The 23,773-nt window shown below is 47.1% G+C and overlaps 1 protein-coding gene across 2 annotated transcripts in view; it reads left to right on the top strand.

Annotated features, from left to right (window-relative positions):
- The window catches only part of ptpn9a (protein tyrosine phosphatase non-receptor type 9a), a 285,425-nt gene that overhangs the window by 80,925 nt on the left and 180,727 nt on the right, over positions 1–23,773 (top strand). For both annotated transcript variants that reach the window (XM_070865136.1, XM_070865135.1), the window contains exons 2-3: positions 10,220–10,363; positions 22,020–22,109. In XM_070865136.1, coding sequence (XP_070721237.1) covers positions 10,220–10,363; positions 22,020–22,109 — 234 coding nt within the window. The remainder of the gene's footprint in view (positions 1–10,219; positions 10,364–22,019; positions 22,110–23,773) is intronic.

The raw sequence follows: 23,773 nt of genomic DNA, 5'->3' as shown, positions 1-23,773 counted from the left end.
AACTATATTTTTAACTTTAGAAAATTTCAGTCTCAACTGGTTCATCTTCACGAACTTGCTTTCGTGTTTGGGGACAGGATGGGGCGAGTGATCGAAACTGCAGAGAGGCTTTGATCTTGCCTGGTGACGTCACTAATAATCAATTACGGCCAAGTAGCTGCTATCCGTGTATTGCAAGAGGGTTGGTTGTGAGGACAGAAAAAGACTGGATCTATTTACAAGCAGTGAATGGACCTTTCAAAGTATTCTATGCTGAGGAGAGAGAAACCGAGTTAGCGTTTCAAGTCTGTGACCTTTTGTTCTGCACGGACCTAAAACGTTAACTCTGTTTCACTCTCCACAGATGTTGCCGGAGCTGCTGAGATTTCCCAGTATTTTGCCTTTTGTATCCTCGGCTGAGGACGGTTTGGAATCCCATTGCATCTTCACCTGTGCCAGTCTATAACCAGCTTCTGGAAAATGTGTGATGGCAGAGTACGCAATGTATTCAGGCTCTTCCGAGGTGTACAGTTCAGGCTAAATACACTGGGAGTTGGAGATAATGGGCCGGCATTTGCGGTCGGGTTGACGACGAACTGGCAGTGTTCGTTGCCATTCCGACTTTGAAACTGACTGCAACGTCGGGATTTGGCATATGCGCAGGTTCATGAGGAAATTGTCAAGTTGCACACTGTCATTGACAGCTCCGAAACTGGCTGCAGTGTCTCCTCCCTCCCCCCCCCCCCCCAACACGCACACACACACACACACACACACACACACACACACACACACAGCCGACAATCTGTACAATCCTGCAATCAGCCAAATCAGGGAAGCTGACAAAAACTTCAGCTCTGCCGCAGTGCATACGCTGTTAATTTCCTCACTGAAAGCTAGACCCAAAGGTATTGGGTGTAACTGGGGTTTTAAACAGTTATTACTGCAAAACCAAATGTTAAGGCCAGGGAAAATTATGTTTAATTTGATGCAGTGTGAAATTTGTCCATTTTAATAAAAATTCAATTTATAAGAAACTTTAACAAAAAAAAAGTTTTTTTTAAAAAAGTTTGTGAGTACAGGTTGAACCTTCCTTATCCGGAACCCTCGGGACCTGGTCTGTTCTGGATAAGGGAGTTTTCCGGACGAGGGGTGGTCACATTAAATTGGATGGTACAGGTATTGAGCAAGGGGATATCGGGGCTGGCTGGCTTGGGGCTGGGAGTGCGGCAGAGAGATCATTGGTGGGGGGGGCGGTGGATCGCGGGGTCAGGCCAGCGATTGCGGAAGTCGACAGCGAGGAAGGACTTCAATTTGTTCATGTCGGAGTTCTGCACATGCGCCACCCGGTGGCCAGGAATGGTTCCGGACGACGGGTGGTTCTGGATAAGGGAGTTCTGGACAAGGGAGTTCTGGATAAGGGAGGTTCAACCTGTAATTATTTCAGGTTTGCCTTTCCCCATGCGAGACCCCCAAACTTTGTTTTTGCTCTCTCTCTAACATTTTTCAAAAGTTAGAATTTGAAGAGCTCACCCAGCCCCTTGTTTGCTGTCTGAGAATTCTGCGGTTTGATTGGCTGCTCTGATAGCTTGTTGACATCACAGCAGTTCGCACAAGGGGATCCCCACTACACTCGGTTGATTTAAATTGGCTGTCGGAAAACCCAAAGTCCTTGACACGGGAATCGCGAGATCCTTGTGTGAACACCTTTACTTTGCTGCTGACTGCAAATTCTGGGCCAATATAGCCCACCTCTCGGACTATTCCAGGTGTAGGACCTGCGAGGGAAGTGACTGATACCTCCCGAAATCCCAGAAATTGAGAAGTGCATCTTGTTGCATTGTACTCTGGCCTCAGATGGCAGCTTGAAGATTCTGAATTATAAGGAGTATTATATGGGACATTTCACTACGTTCAAGGTGCTGTATAATACTCATCATTGTATTGCCTTGATACTGAGATTCAGTGCTGCAAATTGGACCAATCAGTTGCTTGCAGATTGAATGGAAGTCTTTGAATTTTTATATTTTTTTCTCTCCTGTGTGTATTTTTTCATTGAAAGTGAACAGGTAATAGTTAGATGACAAGCAAATGACCCCTCACTAGGGTATCAGAAACCTGACCAGCAGTCACTTACTCATACCTTCCTTCCATTACAACAGAGTCAGCTGTGGCTCAGTGGACAGCACTCTCGCCTCGGAATCAGAAAGTTGTGGGTTCAAGTCCCACTCCAGAGACTCGAGCACAAAAATCCAGGCTGGCACTCCGGTGCAGTACTGAGGGAGTGCTGCACTGTCCGTGGTGCCGTCTTTCGGATGAGACATTAAACCGAGGCCCCGTCTGCTCGCTCAGTTGGACGTAAAAGATCCCATGGCACTATTTCGAGAGCAGGGGAATTATCCCCGGTGTCCTGGCCAATATTTATCCCTCAATTAACATAATAAAAACAGATTACCTGCTCATTATCACGTTGCTATTTGTGGGAGCTTGCTGTGCGCAAGTTGGCTGCCATGTTTCTCACAGTAACAACACTTTAAAAAAAAAAGTACTACTTTGGCTGTAAAGCGCTTTCAGCCATCATGATAGGCGCTATATAAATGCAAGGGAAGTGGACCTGAGTCCATGATCGGATTGTCCATGATCGTATTGAATGGCAGAGCATGCTCGAGGGGCCATATGGCCTACTCCTGCTCCTATTTCTTATGTTATGTTCTAAGGCTTCCTTTTCTCTCTGCCTATAGCACTGTTGATCTTTAGCTAGCGACCAGTTGGTGTGTAAACTTGCCTCCCTCCCAAATTAACTTGGCACCTTCATCTTGCAGCACAGAAGCCACCAGCAGCTTGTTGCATTAGGAGGTACATGTGAATTAAAAACCCCAAATGCTGGACATACTCAGCAGGTCAGGCATCTGTGGAGAGAGAGAAAAGCAGAGCTGATGTTTCAGGTCGATGACCCTTTGTCCGAATTGGAAAAAGTTAGAGATGGAACAGGTTTTCAGCAAATGCAGAGGCAGGGAAAGTAGGGAGGGAAGAACAAAAGGGAAAGTCTGTGATAGGGTGGCAGGCAGGAGAGACTAAATGACAAAAGGGGCCGATGGTGCCAGGCAAAAAGGGGTGATAATGGGATGAGTAAGGAAACAAAAGATGGGTCTCAAGGAGGTGTAACTGGGAATAGCAGAAGCATCATCATCAGCGGCAGTCCCTCGGAATCGAGGAAGATTTGCTTCCACTCTAAAAATGAGTCCTTAGGTGACTGAACAGTCCAATACGAGAACCACAGTCCCTGTCACAGGTGGGGCAGATAGTCATTGAGGGAAAGGGTGGGTGGGACAGGTTTGCCGCACGCTCTTTCCGCTGCCTGCGCTTGATTTCTGCATACTCTTGGTGACGAGACTTGAGGCGCTCAGCTCCCTCCCGGATGCACTTCCTCCACTTAGGGCGGTTTTTGGCCAGGGACTCCCAGGTGTCAGTGGGGATGTTGCACTTTTTCAGGGAGGCTTTGAGGGTGTCCCTGTAACATTTCCCCTGCCCAGGTAAGCATTCAGTATTGTGCTGGTATTCAGCTCTGTAATTTTACACACTGTCACGCCGCTTGTTGCAGTGACAGCTGGTGCAGAACTGAGAGGCAGTTTCGTTTTCGAAACAATTCTGGACAGCATCTGTTCTCCGTGTTGTCCTCAATCCATTCACAGGATGTGGGCGATGTTGGCAAGGCCACCATTTATTGCCCATCCCTAATTGCCCTCGAGACGGTGGTGGCAAGCCACTTTATAGAACTGAGTGTCTCGCTTGGCCATTTCAGAGGGCAGTTAAGAGTCAACACATTGCTGTGGGTCTGGAGCCACATATAGGCCAGACCGGGTAAGAGCGGCAGATTTCCTTCCCTAAAGGGCATGAGTGAACCAGATGGGTTTTTACATCAATTCAGTAGTTTCATGGTCACCATTAGTGATACTAGCCTTTTATTCCAGATTTATTTAATTAATTGAATTAAAATTCCCCAGCTGCCCTGGTGAGATTTGAACTAGTGCCTCAGGATCATTAGTCCAGGCCTGTGGATTATAGTAACATAACCATGTGATACCGTACCCCAGGGTCAAATGGAGCACTCGAGGTCCACTGCAATCCTGGGATGTGAGGTGAGCTTTACCTGCGTTCACAAGTTGGGTTTTTACACTTGTCATTGCCCAGATTAATTCTACAGGATTTTAAAACCAGTTTGTAAGGAATGCGTTGGGACCCATGGGCTTCGACATGTTTGTGTTTCTAAGCTGTTGTGGAAGGCCTTTTTGTTTTCTAATAAAGATTAGGCTTGTAATATGCCCGGAGATTTTGCTTTGGCTTCCACAGATAGCTGGAGCGGGTGCCTTGTGAATACAACTTAACCTTGAAACTCAAGGGCACAGGAAGTTGTACACTTACCATGGTTGTAAAATTTGTTGCTTTTAACAAAAAATGTACTGGCGTGTCTTTATCTTCTAGTTTGATTTACATTCCGGAGCCAAAAATAGGCGATTTGATTTTTTTTCCCTTCTTTTTCCTTCCATCTTTTCCCCTTGTCTCAAAGCCAGCCCTCTCAAAATTTGGAAAGCATCATTTTTTTCTTTGGTAGGGTGTCTGCAATGTCATGGAATGAGTTAGTTTTGCACAATTTCCATACTGGTAGCTGATACGAAAGGTTAGATAATCTGGCTCCCACAACACTTCGACAGAACTGCTGGCAGATGCAGAAAGACACTTCCGATTTGTCTTCATAAGGGCCTAGCCTTTGTGTCATTCCTGCTCCCTGTTGAAACACTGTGTGGGTTTCTTTTACATCGAGTATATGTCAAGGAATGGAAATGATTGCATTCTCTCTTTGATCACATCAAAAGAAAGAAAGACTCACATTAATGTCCTCATCATAGGCGGACCGTCGAACGAGGATAACTTGCTTCCGCGAGAGTTCACAGATGTTTCAATGAAGGACCCGATGGTCCAGTCCTGAACTCCAATTGAGGGGGTGGAAGATGCCTGTGCGTGGATTTTTTTAACGTGGGGTGACCGTTGGACACCAGCGACCACACGGGCTTGACCGAGCTAGACCTGTATCCAGTGGCAAGGGTTAACCAAGATGACTGGAGACCAGCTCTGCTGCACAGACCTAGTGCGCACATATCGCAGTGTGGGCTGGCCCGTGCTGCCCCTGGGCCCTTGGCTCTTCTGGGCCCCGTACCCTCATTTGCCGCACCTCAGCCACAATCTCTCGCCGCTCCTCCGCCACAAACATTCGCCGCACCTCCGCCACAATCCCTTGCCGCACCTCCGCCATGATCCCTCGCCGCGCCTCCACCACGATCTCCCGCCGCACTTCCACACCAAACATTCGCTGAACCCTTCGCCTTTCATGACCACCGGATGTCTCAAAGCGTTTTTACCGCCAGTGAAGTACTTTTGGAGTGTAGTCACTGTTATAATGTGGGAAACGCAGCAGCCAATTTGCACACAGCAAGCTCCCACAAACAAAAATGTGACAATGACCAAATAATCTGTTTTTTTTGTTTTGATTGAGGGATAAATATTGGCCAGGACACCGGGGATCACTCCCCTGCTCTTCTTTAAAATAGTGCCATGGGATCTTTTATATCCTCCTGAGAAAGCAGATGGGGCCTCGGTTTAACGTCTCATCCAAAAGTCGGCACCTTTGACAGTGCAGCACTCCCTCAGCACTGCACTGGGAGTGTCAGCCTGGATTTATGTGCTCAAGTCCCTGGAGTGGGACCTGAACCCACAACCTGCTGACTCAGAGGCGAGGGTGCTGCCCACTGAGCCACAGCTAACAAAAGACACAACGTCATTGACTGGGTTGGGAGCTAGGACCTTTGTTTATTTTCCTTTCCAGAAGAGAACCATGTAATTGTCACCTTCCCCCAATGAGAAGCAGTGGGACATCTAGGTACGAGGATTTCTGACTCCATGGCTCTTCAGCACTGTGCTAAAGCTTGTAGGTGAATGGATAGTGAACACAATGCGCTGTGACCGCCTGCTTACTTCAATAACACCTCCCAGCCTTATCACCAATAAGGACAAGAATAGCAAAATCACAGGAATGCCTCCCAGTCACACATTATCCTCACTTGTAAACATAGCGTCGCTCCTTCATCATCGCTGATCAACATCCTGGAGTTCCCTGCTCACCATCATTGTGGGAGCCCCACCTGGCATCATTGGCAGTCCCTCGATACATAAGAACATAAGAAATAGGAACAGTAGGTCATACGGCCCCTCGAGCCTGCTCCGCCATTCAGTAAAATCATGGCTGATCCGATCATGGACTCGGCTCCACTTCCCCGCCCGCTCTCTATAACCCCTTATCCCCTTATCGTTTAAGAAACTGTCTATTTCTGTCTTAAATTTATTTAATGTCCCAGTTTCCACAGCTCTCTGAGGCAGCAAATTCCACAGAGAAGAGGATGACTTGCTTCCTCACCAAAAAAGGATGAGTTCACAGGTGTTTCAATGAAGGACCTAATATTCCAGGTCCTGAACTACATATTGAAGGGTGGAAGATGCCTGTGTGTGGATTTTTTTTAACGTGGGGTGTCCGTTGCAAACCAGCCACCACACGGGCTTCACAGAGCTCGGCCTTTATCCAGTGGCAAGGATTACCCAAGACGACTGGAAACCTGCTCGCCTGCACGGGCCTAGTGCGCACACCAGAGCAGGTCTCCTGGGCCCCAAACTCACCCCTCCCCTGGGCCCCGATCACATCCCTCTACAGTCTCTCGCCGCTCCTTCGCCCCGACCTCGCCACTCCTGCTGTACCTGCCCACGCTCCAATCACCGACCTGGATCTTGATGACGTCACTCTTCGCAGCCGTCGCCCTCCTGCACCAGCTCGCGCTGTACCTTGCCGTGGTACGCTGCCACACTGCACATGGCCGCCGCTCGCTGCTCCTTTTATGGCCCCGACCTGCCGCTGATGATCTCTTGCAGGTCAGGGCCGCACCGCCTGTACCAGGATGTCAACTCTCAAGGAGAAAGCCCACTGCCACCTTCTCAAGGCAACTAGGGATGGGCAATGAATCGAGCATTGCCCTCATCTTGAAAACAAATAATAATGAAAACCACACCCTGCATCATGGGCTGGTGGGATGTCAGTTCCTGTTTGCAGCCCTATACTAAGTTTTCGACGTTAGTCATGCTATGATGTTGCTGGGAAGGGGGAGGCTGAGCAGAGGAGAGTTGTTTCCTGGCTGCGAGGAGCAGTATAGCTGGAGGCCTGGGCACAGATTGGTTTGGAAATGGTACAGGCGCGGGGGAAGCGGTGTAAGAGTCAGCTGTGGCTCAGTGGGTAGCACTCTTGCCTCTGAGTCAGAAGGTTGTGGGTTCAAGTCCCACTCCAGTCTGACACTCCAGTGCAGTGCTGAGGGAGTGCTGCACTGTCGGAGGTGCTGTCTTTTGGATGAGACATTAAACCGAGGCCCCCTCTGCACTCTCAAGTGAGCATAAAAGATCCCATTTCGAAGAAGAGCAGGGAAGTTTTATCTGTTGTCTTGGCCAATATTTATTCCTCAATCAACATAACAAAAAAAACGATTTCAAAAGCAAAATATTGCGGATGTTGGAATCTGAAATAAAAACATAAAATGCTGGAAATCTCAGCGGACCCGTCATCATAACAGAGTTAACGTTTCGGGTTGATAAATGAAAAAAAACAGATTATCTGGTCATTATCACATTGCTGTTTGTGGGAGCTTGCTGAGCGCAAATTGGCTGCTGAATTTCCCACATTATAACAGTGACTACATTCCAACAGTACTTCATTGACTGTAAAGCGCTTTGAGACGACTGGTGGTCGAGAAAGGTGCTATATAAATCCAAGTCTTTCTTTCGAGTGCTGGAGATTTGGGGTATGGCTCTTGTGTGGGAAAAGCACAACATAAACTCGTCTGACTTTGTAAAAAGGATTAAACACAAGTAAAAAGTACTAGCACAATGTCACGTTAAACACATCTTGGCTGACCTTCCAATACGTTGTACTTTCCCAAGTTAGTTTTGCAAGTAGGAATCTACAGTTTTTAAGCGGCTTCTAACATCACACGCTCTGCTGCAGAGTTGAATTCAGTGGATGCGCATTTCGCTTCCAGTGAGTGACCTGTGACATGGCCTGCCATTTATAGATGCCAGTCACCAAGTAATCGTTGCTGAATTTAACGTGACATTGTCCTGATTTTCCTTTCAGTAAGATGTAAATTCTTGCTTTACTGAAACCTGTACTTTTAAAATTTCTAAAAAAGGTTGCAAACTTTCATTGAATATTCGGTTGAGAACACTAGAGGATGTGATGTCCACCTAATGCATTGTGACAAGAACATTGGTGTCGCATATTCATGCAGAATGAGAAGGTGTAACACAACAATAGCTTGTATTTAACGTAGTGAAACATTCCCAAGGCGCTTCACAGGAGCGCTATCAAACAAGCTTTGACACCGAGCCACACAAGCGATATCAGGACAGGTGACCAAAAGCTTGGTCAAAGAGGTAGGTTTTAAGGCGCGTCTTACAGGAGGAAAGAGAAGGAGAGAGGTGGAAAGGTTTAAGGATGGAATTCCAGAGCTTAGGCAGCTGAGGGCACGGCCACCAATGGTGAAGCGATGAAAATTGGGAATGCACAACACTAATGCTGCTGTTTGTGGAGGGATATTGATACACTCATATACCTGATTCGTTCTGGTCCCACCTGGCTCAAATTCTGGCAGAAATCCACATGGCACTAACCATGGCAGTAAGACAGTACTCATTGTCCACCTGCCTGATACTAGACTCCCGAAACAAGCGCTCTACTCAGAGCTCTGTCATGGCAGGCGAGCCCCAGGAGGGTAGAGAAAACGCTTCAAGGACACCCTCAAAGTCTCCTTGAAAAAATGCAACAAGACCACTCAAAGTGGAGATGGAGCATCCGAGAAGGTGGCAAACACTTTGAGTCTCTTCGCCGGGAGTACGCGGAAGCCAAGTCCAACAGCGGAAGGAGCGTACGACAACCCAAGCATCCCTCCCACCGCCGTCTGCCCCACCTGTGACAGAGCGTGTAGGTCTGGCATTGGGCTCATCAGTCACCTTAGAACCCATTTCAGTGTGGAAGCAAGTCATCCTCGACTCCAGGGGACTCCCTCAGAAGAAGAAGACGTCGACGAAAGTACTCAAAATGCTTGTTGCAGACGTGCTGTTTGCAGTGTTTGCCGGCTCGTGTATTTTTGACACGGCAAGCAAGCCCTCGGTAGGCAGAGGAAACTTTTCAAACCCTCAAAGCCTCCTTAATAAAATGCAACATCCCCACTGACACCTGGGAGTCCCTGGTCAAAGACGGCCCTAAGTGGAGGAAGTGCATCCGGGAGGGCGCTGAGCACCTCGAGTCTCAACGTCAGGAGCATGCAGAAACCTAGCGCAGGCAGCGGAAGGAGCGTGCGGCAAACCTGTCCCACCCTCCCTTACCCTCAACCACTATCTGTCCCACCTGTGAAAGAGACAGTAATTCCCGTATTGGACTGTTCAGCCACCTGAGAACTCACTTTTAGAGTGGAAGCAAGTCTTCCTCGACTCCGAGGGACTGCCTATGATGAATAATGAAATTTGAAAGTTGCTGTCCATCTCCAGCTGTTGCTCAGCGAAGGGCCGGTGACCCCGCGGTGAACCGTGATGACCTGTTTTCTTTTCTCCCTTCCGTGCCCTCTTCCCTTTGTGGGGTTTGCGCGACTTTTTTTTAAAAGAGTCATCAATTTGAACTGCTTCCGGATTTCCCCAATATTTTGCGATCCCTTGCCTAACGTTATGTGACTTGACAATAACTGTGCCTTGCTGAGGGCTTTTGTTTTCCTCTCTCTGCCATCTCCCGCCAAACAGCTGGACCACCTGCTTTTGGACCATGTTCCAGTGTACTGTAAACTTGCCGTTACTTGCTTTTGAGCAGTGTGGAAGGGTGTCTCCGTCATCTTGAAGTCCTCGATTTCTAGTTGGTGACTTGTTGCAGGATGAAGCATTAACTCAATATAAGGGACTGATGAGATGGTTCCACCAACAGTAATAAATTCCATTATCATCCAAAGGGTTGAAAATTCTTAAGCTCGACATAAAGTGAATACAGTTAACGTAACGAGACATTAATTTGACATTGATAGCTAATTTTAAGGCAGATGTGTGTATCTGATATTTCCCTCCCCTCCCAATGCTTTGAAGGTAATTATTTCTGTCTATCTCTCAGGCCACCAAGCAGTTCCTGGAGGAGATCAACAAGTGGACCACACAGCATGGCGTCTCTCCTCTCTCCTGGAATGCAGCAGTCAAATTCCTCATGGCCAGAAAATTTGACGTATACCGTGCCATTGAGCTCTTCCACTCATACCGGGTAGGCTTTGATTTCTTTGTGAATGGGGTACCTGCAAGGTCACATGGCCAGCACACGCCTTTGAAGAGTGTGGGGCAACATCGGGCCCTTTTTAACCGAAAAGATTCTTTCTGTCCTGCAGGCAGTATGTATATGTGAGCGTATGTATACTTTGAATACTGCGTACAGTTTTGGTCTCCCTATTTAAGAAAGGATATACTTGCTTTGGATGCAGTTCAGAGAAGGTTCACTAGGTTGATTCTGGGTATGAGGAGGTTGACTTATGAGGAAAGGTTGAGTAGGTTGGGCCTCTACTCATTGGAATTCAGAAGAATGAGAGGTGATCTTATCGAAGCGTATAAGATTATGAGGGGGCTTGACAAGGTGGATGCAGAGAGGATGTTTCCACTGATGGGGAAGACTAGAACTAGAGGACGTGATCTTAGAATAAGGGGCCGGCCATTTAAAACAGAGATGAGGAGAAATTTCTTCTCTTGAGGGTTGTAAATCTGTAGAATTCGCTGCCTCAGAGAGCTGTGGAAGCTGGGTCATTGAATAAATTTAAGACACAAACAGTTTCTTAACCGATAAGGGGGATAAGGGGTTAGGGAGTGGGCGGGGAAGTGGACCTGAGTCCATGATCGGATCAGCCATGATCGTATTGAATGGTGGAGCAGGCTAGCGGGGCTGTATGGCCTACTCCTGCTCCTATTTCTTATGTTTTTCTGAGAGCGTGATATGGGTATGCATTGCACACACTGAGCAATCGACTTGCGGGAGACATCCCATAACACAAGCTATAGGTTTGTACATTACTTTCATAAGGTCCATCCAGGATAGAGAAATGCTACCTTGTGTTAATTTCTGCTGCGTGCGTTATTGTTTAAGTGTCATGTTGCCCTGCAAGATTTCTGATTATGCAAAAACGCAGCAGTTACATCATAATCACCCAGTTCTTTTTTTTGCAAATAACTAGCCTACAAATATGTTCAAACAGCAAGAGCTGATACTGTCAGCAAAAGGCTTTGACCCCTGACATGGGGAAGGGAGTTGAATAAACTCAGTTCAAGCTTTAACACTCCGTTACAGAGCGTCTCACAACGCGACTGCCAAAAATAAAATCGGTAAATTCATTGCAACTAACTTTGTTTCCTGTTGTGATACGTGTTGATTTTTGCTTAGAATATTGATGTTTCAATGTGCTGATATCTGCGCGGAGGCCCCGACCTGCGTGAGAACACCAGCGGCAGGTCGGGGTCATAAAAGAAGCAGCGTGGAGGCATACTACTTCAGGGAGCAGCGCGAGCTGGTGTAGGAGGGCGTCGGCAGCGAAGTGTGATGTCATCAAGGTCCAGGTCGGTGATTGGAGTGTGGGCAGGTACAGCAGGAGCGGTGAGATCGGTGCGAAGGAGCGGCGAGAGATTGTAGAAGGACGTGATCGGGACCCGGGAGAGGCATGAGTTTGGGGCCCAGAAGAGGCAAGGGCCCAGGGGCAGCACGGGCCAGCCCACACTGCGATATGTGTGTGCACTAGGTCCGTGCAGCAGAGCTGGTCTCCAGTCGTCTTGGTTAATCCCTGCCACTGAACCAAGACCTAGCTCTGTCAAACCCGTGTGGTGGCTGGTGTGCAACGGCCACTACAAGTTAAAAAAAAATCCATGGGCATCTTCCACCTTTCAGGATGTAGTTCAGGATCTGGAATATTAGGTCCTTCATTGAAACACCTGTGAACTCATCTTTTTTTTGTGTGGAAGCAAGTCATCCTCGTTTCCAGGGACTGCCTATGATGGATCTGACTTGGATTGTTGATTTGGACACCCTGTGGTGGGAGGGCATTGAAATATCAGCATGGACATGCCCTCCCTCGCCCTGTCGGATTCAGTAACTCCTCTTCACCAGCAACACTGCTGAAGTCATCACACTCTGATTTGAAACAACTGTTCAAAATAATGGGGATGGGGGTGGAATCTAATTATTTTTAATAATCTGAGTTTCCTTCTCCCCAGCAAGAGTTGCTTTTAAAATGTTCTCTCTCCTCTTTCCTGGGCTACATGCTTCCTTCCGATTATTGTGGATCTTTTATAGCCCCTCGAGGCCATTGCGCCATTTAATCAGATCGTGGCAGATCGGTAACTTAACTCTATTCGCCCGCCTTGGCTGCTTATCCACAGTGGAACAAATCCCTTGAATACTCCCACTAATGTGCACGGTGAAGAGGGGCCTGCTGGCCGTTGCGTGTTTAGAGTGCAACTATTTGTCACTAATTGTGCGAGTCTGCACCAGTGACAGATGCTGTGCCTGGGAGCAATGCCCCACAGCAACTCCAGCAAAACATACCTGACATAGATAGTTGCAGGTACATGTGGTGGGCCTTCTGTATTTCCTGCAGCTTCATGGATGACTGCAACCTCACTACTCTGTGCATAAAGGACATATCAGCAAGCAACCACCAAGAGGTTTATGACAAATAAATTGAAAATACATTAAACACAAATAACAAATAAACTGAAGCACAGGATTTAGAAGAATGAGAGGGGATATCATAGAAACATATTAAATTCTGACGGGACTGGACAGGTTAGATTCAGGAAGAATGTTCCCGATGTTGGGGAAGTCCAGAACCAGAGGTCACAGTCTAAGGAAAAGGGGTAAGCCATTTAGGACCGAGATGAGGAGAAACTTCTTCACTCAGAGAATTGTGAACCTGTGGAATTCTCTACCGCAAAAAGTTGTTGGGGCCAGTTTGTTAGATATATTCAAAAGGGAGTTAGATGTGGCCCTCACGGCTAAAGGGATCAAGGGGTATGGAGAGAAAGCAGGAATGGTGGACTGAAGTTGCATAATCAGCCATGATCATATTGAATGGTGGTGCAGGCTCGAAGGGCTGAATGGCCGACTCCTGCACCTATTTTCGATGTTTCTATGATGCCGTCATCCAACAAAAGTCTTGTCAATCTCAGTTGTGAAATTTTCAATTGACCCCCGAACTTCAACAGCTTTTTTGAGGGTGGGAGTTCCAGATTTCCACCAGCCTTTGTGTGAAGAAGTGCTTCCTGACCTCACCTCTGAACGGCCTGGCTCTAATCTGAAGGTTCCGCCCAAATCCTTGATGCGACTCCAGAGCCAGCCACTGGAAGGTAGGTCCAGCCCCTCCACATCCTTCCCACCGACGCTGTTGAGATTGGGACCTCGATAGACGGGGATGGAAACCAGGCTTCATATGTGGCTGCTGCAGTTAGTTCTGATTCTGGTTCGTTCGCAATAGAAACTTTTTTTTAATCCAAAAAAAAATGTTTACAACGAGAATGATCTCCGTCTCTCCTGACCTTATTTCTTGGAGGTGTTGACTGCTTGCTGTGGGATGGTTCCAGGAGTCCCAGGCAGCTCCTGATACTTCATCCTTGTGTACCTTGACGGGTTGTTTGACAAAGAAAGAAAGACTTGCATTTATATAGCACCTTTCATGACCACTGGACGTTTCAAAGCGCTTTACAGCCAATAAAGTACTTTTGGAGTGTAGTCACTGTTGTAATGTGGGAAATGCGGCAGCCAAAATTGCGTACAGCAAGCTCCCACAAACAGCAATGTGATAATGACCAGATAACCAGGTTTTGTTATGTTAATTGAGGGATAAATATTGGCCAGGACACCGGGGATAACTCCCCTGCTCTTCTTCGATGTAGTGCCATGGGATCTGTTACATCCACCTGAGAGAGCAGACGGGGCCTCGGTTTAACGTCTCATCCGAAAGACGGCATCTCCGACAGTGTGGCACTCCCTCAGCACTGCACTGGACTGTCAGCCCAGATTTATGTGCTCAAGTCCCTGGAGTGGGACTTGAACCCACAACCTTCTGACTCAGGTGAGGTGCTACCCACTGTCACAAAAGGGAGAATGCTCGAGCTCAAATCTATCATCACCCAGCATGGATGTCTGGATGCCTATCAGGAGCAGGAACCACAGTTACTCCCTTGCTCGCCTAGGGGCAATGAAGACAATTCTATTGCCCATAACTAGCCAAGATCAATTAATTCAACACAGATTTGGGACCCTCTTAGTGTCAATGCTCCAGCTATTCGCTTAATATCCTCAGACAGCCATCTGAGATGCTTCCTAATCCCTACAACCCTTTTGCATTGAAATGAAGACATTGCTTAGTCTCATTCTTTGCCTTGTCCTCAAAGCTGTGAAACTCCTTTGGTTCATACTTTCCTCCCCTTCATCCTACAGTCTTCAGGCTTTTACAGTAACAGCCACGGCGCAGTTTCACCGCTGAGTTAGAAAGTTGTGTGCCAGAGACTTGAGCACAAAAATCTCGCCTGATGCTCCAGTGCAATATTGAGGAAGTGCTGCACTGTAGAGATGTGGATGAGACGCTAAACCAAGTCTGCTCTCAGGTGGATGTAAAAGATCCCATGGCACTATTTCGAAGAAGAGCAGGGGAGTTATCCCCAGTGTCCTGGGGCCAATATTTATCCCTCAATCAACGTCAGTAAAACAGATCTGCTCATCATCACATTGCTGTTTGTGGGAGCTTGCTGTGCGCAAATTGGCTGCTGCGTTTCCTACATTACAACAGTGACTACACTCCAAAAGTACTTCATTGGCTGTAAAGCGCTTTGGGACGTCCTGAGGTCGTGAAAGGTGCTAGAAAATGCAAGTCTTTATTTTAAACCCAAGCTTGTTGTCATCTAATGACCACTTCCTCAGTGAGCTTGTTTTCTCTTGTAGTCTCTTTAAACCTTGGCCTCGGCCTTTCAGCTTGGTTTCTCAATATTATTTTTAAAAATGCGCATCGAGGGAGTGGCCAGATATTAACATAATGAGCATTTAAACTTTCAGAGGAATAAATCCATAACAACACACAAACATGCCTGAAATTGCAGCCTCTGAGTTGACAGTATTTGCATTTTTGTGTGTGCTTCTCTCTGTTTTAATAGTTTCCATCGCGCCTTGTGGAGAGGGAGGGGGAGGACAGCAGGGAGGCAAGAGAGAGGGTAACATTTCTGTAGACAATGACGTGGCCATCAACAATACAAAATGAGTCCATTGCCGATGTATGCGGAGGGGATCAGATGCTGAGAAGGTTGTCACTGCGTGTTCGGTTTCCACTCACCGAGTTAGAAAGGCTGGTGTGTGTGCGTGTCCCCTGCTCTCCGCTCCTCTCGGGAGATCAGGCAGTCGATGAAGACAAACTGCCTAAAGTCCAGTTGGACGGTATCCAAAAATTCAGATCCCACACAGTAATTCAAAAGCCATGTGCGAAGGAAGAATCCTTTCCCACAGCTGTTGCGTTCCCTCCTTCCCTCCCTTTGCCCTGAATCAAAACATAGTCCTGCACAAACTGGACCATGTTGCTGCAGTCTGTGCGAGTAATTAAAGGCACTCCAAGCTACTGCTGCCAAATCAGTACTGGGCAACCAAGCCAGCAGCCCTTGTCTCGTATTGTGATTCGGCTTGTGTTGAGCTGTGCCTAACCACCTGAGTTTCTGTGAACTGCTCTCCACTCTGTCCGTGGAAATCTATTTGACTCGGCCAGAGTATCTCTATGCTGACGCAGTTGTATAATGTAATTATGTGATTTTTGCAGAAAATCTGCTTTCCAAAAGTCTAATTTTGATTTAGTTTCAGCCCCAGTAAAGAGGGAGAAAAAAAAATTGGGTTCAAACAAATCTCCACCAAACTAAAAAGCTGATTGCAACCAGTGGAGTTGTCTTCTGTCATAGTTGTGGATAAAGCTGCCTTTTCTTCTTCCTCCTCCTATGGAGGGTGACTTGCTCCCTTTTACCCTCAAGCAAGCTGCCCCTTTTATTCTGAGGCAATGTCAGGTCAGGTCCATAGTTTATCCTTGCTGCCTCGAAGGGTTAGTCACATCCCAATGAGAAATGGGTCTTCATTTCCAAAGATGCCTCCTATCCGGGGTGGGGAGCAGGTGTTCTGTATCCGAGTGGGGCTTTGCCATTTCTTTGTGACCAACTGAACATTTTTCTGAGCTCCGGCTAAATGGAGCTGGTGGGCCGTGTGTAGTTGTAAAAGCATTTTGTACAGAGTCCATTTTTGCTGCCTTTGAAATGGACATAAAGAATACTTCTGCAACTTGGGTATGTGGTAGGGGAAGATTTTTGCAAAAAAAATTGGTACTTAAGTGACACCATCTCAGTAAACATAGGCACTGTGTACTACTGCTCACGGGGCCCAGAAGAGCCAAGGACCCAGGGGTGGCACTGGTCAGCCCACACGTGTGCGCACTAGGTCCGTGCAGTAGAGCAGGTCTCCAGTCATCCTGGTTAACCCTTGCCACTGGATAAAGGCCTAGCTCTGTCAAGCCCGTGTGGTGGCTGATGTACAACGGTCACCACAAGTTAAAAAAAATCCACGCACAGGCATCTTCCACCCCCTCAACTGGAGTTCAGGACTGGAACATCGGGTCCTTCATTGAAACATCTGTGAACTCGTGTGGAAGCAAGTCATCCTCGTTCGAGGGTCCGCCAAAAGATGATGATGATGATGATAAACGACATACCCTGAAGGCAAGTTTGACTCATCCCTTCCCTCCTGCCAAGTGCCGCTGGAGGACTGTACTGCTTTGTTCACAGTATAGCTCCCCAACTAGGCTTTGCAGTGACTTGTCACTTCATCAGGACTGCTTCGATGACAAAGTGCCTTATTGCCAGCCATGAATTGCAAATGTGTAGTAGTCAAGACAATCCTGTCACTATCTTGCATTGTGAGGCAGCATGTATTGGTGGCATTGTGTGTTGGTGTTTGAATGTGCTGTTCCATGGAGTGGTCGGATATGAATTATTACCTGAGATTTCACGATTTCTATAGATATGTAAAGAGAAAAAGGTTAGTAAAGACAAACGTAGGTCCCCTGCAGTCAGAATCAGGGGAAGTCATAACGGGGAACAAAGAAATGGCGGACCAATTGAACAAGTACTTTGGTTCGGTATTCACGAAGGAGGACACGAACAACCTTCCGGTTATAAAAGGGGTCGGGGGGTCTAGTAAGGAGGAGGAACTGAGGGAAATCCTTATTAGCCGGGAAATTGTGTTGGGGAAATTGATGGGATTGAAGGCCGATAAATCCCCAGGGCCTGATGGACTGCATCCCAGAGTACTTAAGGAGGTGGCCTTGGAAATAGTGGATGCGTTGACAGTCATTTTCCAACATTCCATTGACTCTGGATCAGTTCCTATGGAGTGGAGGGTAGCCAATGTAACCCCACTTTTTAAAAAAGGAGGGAGAGAGAAAACAGGGAATTATAGACCGGTCAGCCTGACATCGGTAGTGGGTAAAATGATGGAATCAATTATTAAGGATGTCATAGCAGTGCATTTGGAAAGAGGTGACATGATAGGTCCAAGTCAGCATGGATTTGTGAAAGGGAAATCATGCTTGACAAATCTTCTGGAATTTTTTGAGGATGTTTCCAGTAGAGTGGATAAGGGAGAACCAGTTGATGTGGTATATTTGGACTTTCAGAAGGCGTTCGACAAGGTCCCACACAAGAGATTGATGTGCAAAGTTAGAGCACATGGGATTGGGGGTAGTGTACTGACATGGATTGAGAACTGGTTGTCAGACAGGAAGCAAAGAGTAGGAGTAAATGGGTACTTTTCAGAATGGCAGGCAGTGACTAGTGGGGTACCGCAGGGTTCTGTGCTGGGGCCCCAGCTGTTTACACTGTACATTAATGATTTAGATGAGGGGATTGAGTGTAGTATCTCCAAGTTTGCGGATGACACTAAGTTGGGTGGCAGTGTGAGCTGCGAGGAGGATGCTGTGAGGCTGCAGAGCGACTTGGATAGGTTAGGTGAGTGGGCAAATGCATGGCAGATGAAGTATAATGTGGATAAATGTGAGGTTATCCACTTTGGTGGTAAAAACAGAGAGACAGACTATTATCTGAATGGTGACAGATTAGGAAAAGGGGAGGTGCAAAGAGACCTGGGTGTCATGGTACATCAGTCATTGAAGGTTGGCATGCAGGTGCAGCAGGCGGTTAAGAAAGCAAATGGCATGTTGGCCTTCATAGCAAGGGGATTTGAGTACAGGGGCAGGGAGGTGTTGCTACAGTTGTACAGGGCATTGGTGAGGCCACACCTGGAGTATTGTGTACAGTTTTGGTCTCCTAACCTGAGGAAGGACATTCTTGCTATTGAGGGAGTGCAGCGAAGGTTCACCAGACTGATTCCCGGGATGGCGGGACTGACCTATCAAGAAAGACTGGATCAACTGGGCTTGTATTCACTGGAGTTCAGAAGAATGAGAGGGGACCTCATAGAAACATATAAAATTCTGACGGGGTTAGACAGGTTAGATGCAGGAAGAATGTTCCCAATGTTGGGGAAGTCCAGAACCAGGGGTCACAGTCTAAGGATAAGGGGTAAGCCATTTAGGACCGAGATGCGGAGGAACTTCTTCACCCAGAGAGTGGTGAACCTGTAGAATTCTCTACCACAGAAAGTTGTTGAGGCCAATTCACTGAATATATTCAAAAAGGAGTTAGATGAGGTCCTTACTGCTAGGGGGATCAAGGGGTATGGCGAGAAAGCAGGAATGGGGTACTGAAGTTGAATGTTCAGCCATGAACTCATTGAATGGCGGTGCAGGCTAGAAGGGCCGAATGGCCTACTCCTGCACCTATTTTCTATGTTTCTATGTTTCTATGACAGACACACAGTGGAACTTTGAAAGTGAAATGCTTTTTTAAAAGCCCCGTGTTAAAAGTTAGATTACATGTACAAGCTTTCGTTCGGCCACCTCAGTTTCCCAGCCGTTTCGGCCCTAACCTGCATTTTTAACTCTTCTGCGGAGTACCTGCCAGGGAAGCAGATACAGTTCCTTAAATCGACCTGTCGCAGAAAGGTAAGACCAGCTTCATGCAGCTGCCACACTGCTGCAGCTGATCATCTTGGCACGGTGCAGATGATGCAACTGATTCTGGGCCAAAGTGGAAGATAAGAAATTGTACTCACAAAACTTGGCAAGATTTCTGAGTGGAATTATTGCATTATACCCTGTACTTCAATATCTGAGTGCGTGAACAAGATCGAATTGAAGTGTGCTTTTTCACTTTCAGCTGTTGCATTGGTGAACATAGTACCGCTCTAGCTGATCCTGGTGTCATACAGCCAAAACTTCACCCTGTAAATCTTGTCCGCTTTACTTGCTCTTGGACGAAGTGGTGGTTTTCTTGCGCAGCCTGGATATTAGGCAGCACCCCGCCCTGAGCGATGGTCACCTTTCCCAGCAGCTTGTTGAGCTCCTGGTCGTTGCGGATGGCCAGCTGCAGGATCTGGGGGTGATGCGGGTCTTCGTGTTGTCGCGGGCCGCGTTGCCAGCCAGCTCCAGGATTTCAGCGGTCAGATACTCGAGCACAGCAGCCTTGTAGACCGGGGCTCCGGCACCCCCACGCTCAGCGTAGTTCCCCTTTTCACAGGAGCCTGTGAACACGGCCCACAGGGAACTGCAGTCCGGCCCGGGAGGAGCGAGGCTTGGCCCTGGCCCGAGCTTTTCCACCGGTTTTTCCGCTTCTGACATTTCCACAATCCACACGTTCACCAGAGAGGCAACGTATCATCCCGGAGTCACGTCTGCAACCGCAGAAATGCCTGTCTGTTCCTCTAACTATTGAAACCCCCTTAACTATTTGCTTTCCTGACCACCCTCCTCCCTCCCTGTACAGCTGAGTCAGCCATGGTGCCATGGCCTTGGCTCTGATTACACTCCCAGGAGGAACCATTGCCCTCACCAGTACTCAGGACTGAATACTGTTTAGCGAGCAAGATGCTTTCAGGGGACTCCTGCACTATCTGCCTGGTCCTCCTTGTCTGTCTGGCAGTCACCCATTCCCTCTCCACCTGTAGACTCATAAGCTGCGTGGTGACCACCTCCTGAAATGTGTTATCCACATATCTCTCAGCCCCGCGGATTCACTGCAGTGACACCACCCGCTACTCAAGCTCCTGCACATGTGGTTGTCCAGGACACGAGAAGCATCCTGGATTTCCCACATGGCACAGGATGTGCATTCGATGGGACTGAGATGCTCTGCCATGCCTCTATTTATTAGACTACTAACTAAACTTCTAGGTTTAAGTCACTGCCCTAAATTATTTACTCAAGTTTAACAACTAGTGGGGTGCCGCAGGGATCAGTTCTGGCACCCCAACTATTCACAATCTATATTAACGACTTGGAAGAAGGGACTGAATGTATCGTCTGCAAACTTGGCTACGTTACAAAGATGGGAGGAAAAGCAATATGTGAGGAGGACACAAAAAATCTGCAAAAGGACATAGACAAGCTAAGTGAGTGGGCAAAAATTTAGCAGATGGAGTATAATTTTGGAAAGTGTGAGGTCATGCACTTTGGCAGAAAAAAAATCAAAGAGCAAGTTATTATTTAAATGGAGAAAGATTGCAAAGTGCCGCAGTACAGCGGGACCTGGGGGTACTTGTGCATGAAATACAAAAGGTTAGTATTCAGGTAGAGCAAGTGATCAGGAAGGCCAATGGAATCTTGGCCTTTATTGTAAAGGGGATGGAGTATAAAAGGAGGGAAGTCTTGCTACAGCTGCACAGGGTATTAGTGAGGCCACACCTGGAATACTGCGTTCAGTTTTGGCTTCCACATTTTAAAAAAAGGATATACTTGCTTTGGAGGCAGTTCAGAGAAGGTTCACTAGGTTGATTCCAGAGATGAGGGGATTGACTCATGAGGAAAGGTTGAGTAGGTTGGGCCTCTACTCATTGGAATTCAGAAGAATGAGAGGTGATCTTATCGAAACATATAAGATTATGAGGGGGCTTGACAAGGTGGATGCAGAGAAGATGTTTCCACTGATGGGGCAGACTAGAACTCGGGGACATGATCTTAGAATATTTAAAACTAAGATGAGGAGAAATTTCTTCTCTGAGGGTTGTAAATCTGTGGAGTTCGCTGTCTCAGAGAGCTGTGGAAGCTGGAACATGGAATAAATTTAAGTCAGAAATAGACAGTTTCTTAGACGATAAGGGGTTATGGGGAACGGGCAGGTAAGTGGAGCTGAGTCCATGATCAGATCAGCCATGATCTTATTGAATGGCGGAGCAGGCTCGAGGTGCCACATGGCCTTCTCTTGCTCCTATTTCTTATGTTCTTATGTTCTAAGAACCACTGAGATAGTAAACACAAAGAACCTAATTAGATATCTTGATACTTAACTTAGAGTCCTTGGGCATTATTGAGAAGATTAAGGTGAACCGTATATTGAGAAGAATAAGGTTGTTTGTTTGTTGAAACTCCATTATAATTACTGTTGCCTCGCTCTTCCCTTCTCATTTTTCTTGATTATCTCCCTGGATTATAATTGTCGTGACACGAGGATGTGACCCACTGTTGCCAAGTAATCCATCCATTTGTATCAAAATATCTAACAAATTAAATTGTTGGTGACCGTTGTAAACCATCTTGCCCCAGAGCTGAAATGTGGCAGCACAGAATATACTTCATCAAAGTATTGCACTGAAAGCACTCCATCATTTGGAAATACATATATGTGGGCACAGTAATCTAAAGCTTGGTTTGCCTGGTGACAGGGTTTGGAGAATATCATGGCGAGTGCAAACATTTCCTGTACATCTTCGTGTTTTATGAAGTAAATGAAAGTATTTTTTGGTCTCTTTTCAGGATACGAGGTTGAAAGAAGGTATCGTAAAGTTGAAACCTCACGAAGAGCCTCTTCGGTCTGAGCTGCTGAGTGGCAAATTCACCATCCTGGTAAGCTTGGAAATAGCCTCAGTCAATGTATCGTTCTCTGCCTCTCCCAGGAGATTACACGATTAGTGGGGTGGGGTAAATGGTGTATGTGGTGGCATATTTCAGGGCTTTTCCTGCACTACTTTTTATATGCTGGTTTTGTAATGTATTTGCTTCGTGGGTTCTTTGCTTTAGAATTCATAGCTACATATTGATATTAAGAACTAGTTGGTTTATTTACAAAGGTTTAACAATCACATTACACATTACCAATTCATCCACCGGGCTCACAACTGCATACCTCATTGTGGATGACCTAGACCCAACTGGCTGGGGTTTTATTGAGTCTTGTGAACATCACGTGACTGGCTAAGCCACTCCCAATGCAACAGCTCTCCAACTATTTTTGTAAAACCATAAATCAAATGCCCCCTTATTAACAGTGGAGCACTAAAACCGACAAATTAACTTTTGAGCATCAACTTAAATCAAATAAAAATTTGGTTGCCGGGGCTGATGATGCACTCCAGTCCCTTTGCCGCCCACCTCGAGCAGAAGGCTGCGAGCGTACCGATGGGCACCGCGTGCTCCATCGGATGTAGCAACAGCTCGACAAACCTGTGAGCACATTCGCAGGCACATGCATTACAGGTGTAACAGCAGGATGCATCGGCGCCAGGACCGTTTTCTCATGAACTCGAACCTGGCAGCTGTTGTGAACCGAAGATGCTATCCTGGGGTATCAATGGGGAGGTGACGTGCTACATTGATGCAGAGTTCTGGGGTCCATCCCCTCGCTCTTGGAGTTCCTGGCATGGCCGTGAAAGTCTGCTATACGTGCCAACAGTTATTGGGAGTGTTGAAATTTGAGTCACCCATTTAGGCAACCCTCGCAATTGTTTCTCCCCTCCCTCCGTGATCTTGGGAACATCCACTTCCACCCAGTGGCGATGCCGAGATCACCGTCCTCTCTGCGAGACTGAGGATATCCCATTTAGGTCATTGGTAAGCTCATTGTCATCTTCTTGCTGGGGCCAAGCACTAACTGCAGTGAAGGATGTAATAGGCTGCCGTGCGTGGTGCAGCCAGGGTAATCCTTCTCTCCTCTCCCTGTACTGGGGGAAACTGTTTGCCTCCACACACTGACTTCCCCACGTTCTATTGTCAATATTGTAGCATGGGGAATCAAAGCCGTGCACTCCCCTGTCCCTGTGCCACCAAACTGCTTCATAGTTTAGTATTTTTCGTGCAGAAATATCTCGTTGGGCTAAGGCCAGGCTAAAGTGGGACCCAGTTCAATAAAAGAGAAGCCAACAGATTTTATCATAAGCCTCAGGTTCCCATTCAGTTGGTTCCACTGCTTCTGTGTCGAAAGCCATTGCACCTGTGTGTACATAACCTTTTCAGATTGTCATGTTCATTTACTGTTAGATAAAAATATCCACGTGCCGCAATTGAAAATAAATTTTGCGCAGCGATCAACGTCACTACTTCAAGGAGTGAAGGCGGTCATGTTGACAGAAGATATCCTGATCAGGGAGAGCGCGGCCACAACTGTCTAAAGTGAACGTGATTTGGGAGATTCTAAAAATAACCGTTTTGTGATATACTGGGGAGCAAAGCGAGTACAGAGTGTGCAATGTGTACTGAGAGTGCCGGGAAATATTTCATCATTCATTGAGCTT

This window comes from Pristiophorus japonicus, chromosome 21, assembly GCF_044704955.1.
Source record: "Pristiophorus japonicus isolate sPriJap1 chromosome 21, sPriJap1.hap1, whole genome shotgun sequence".
In the NCBI taxonomy this organism is placed as follows: Eukaryota; Metazoa; Chordata; class Chondrichthyes; family Pristiophoridae; genus Pristiophorus; species Pristiophorus japonicus.
Note: the sequence above shows the minus strand (reverse complement) of the source record. Positions and strands in the feature narration are given on the sequence as shown.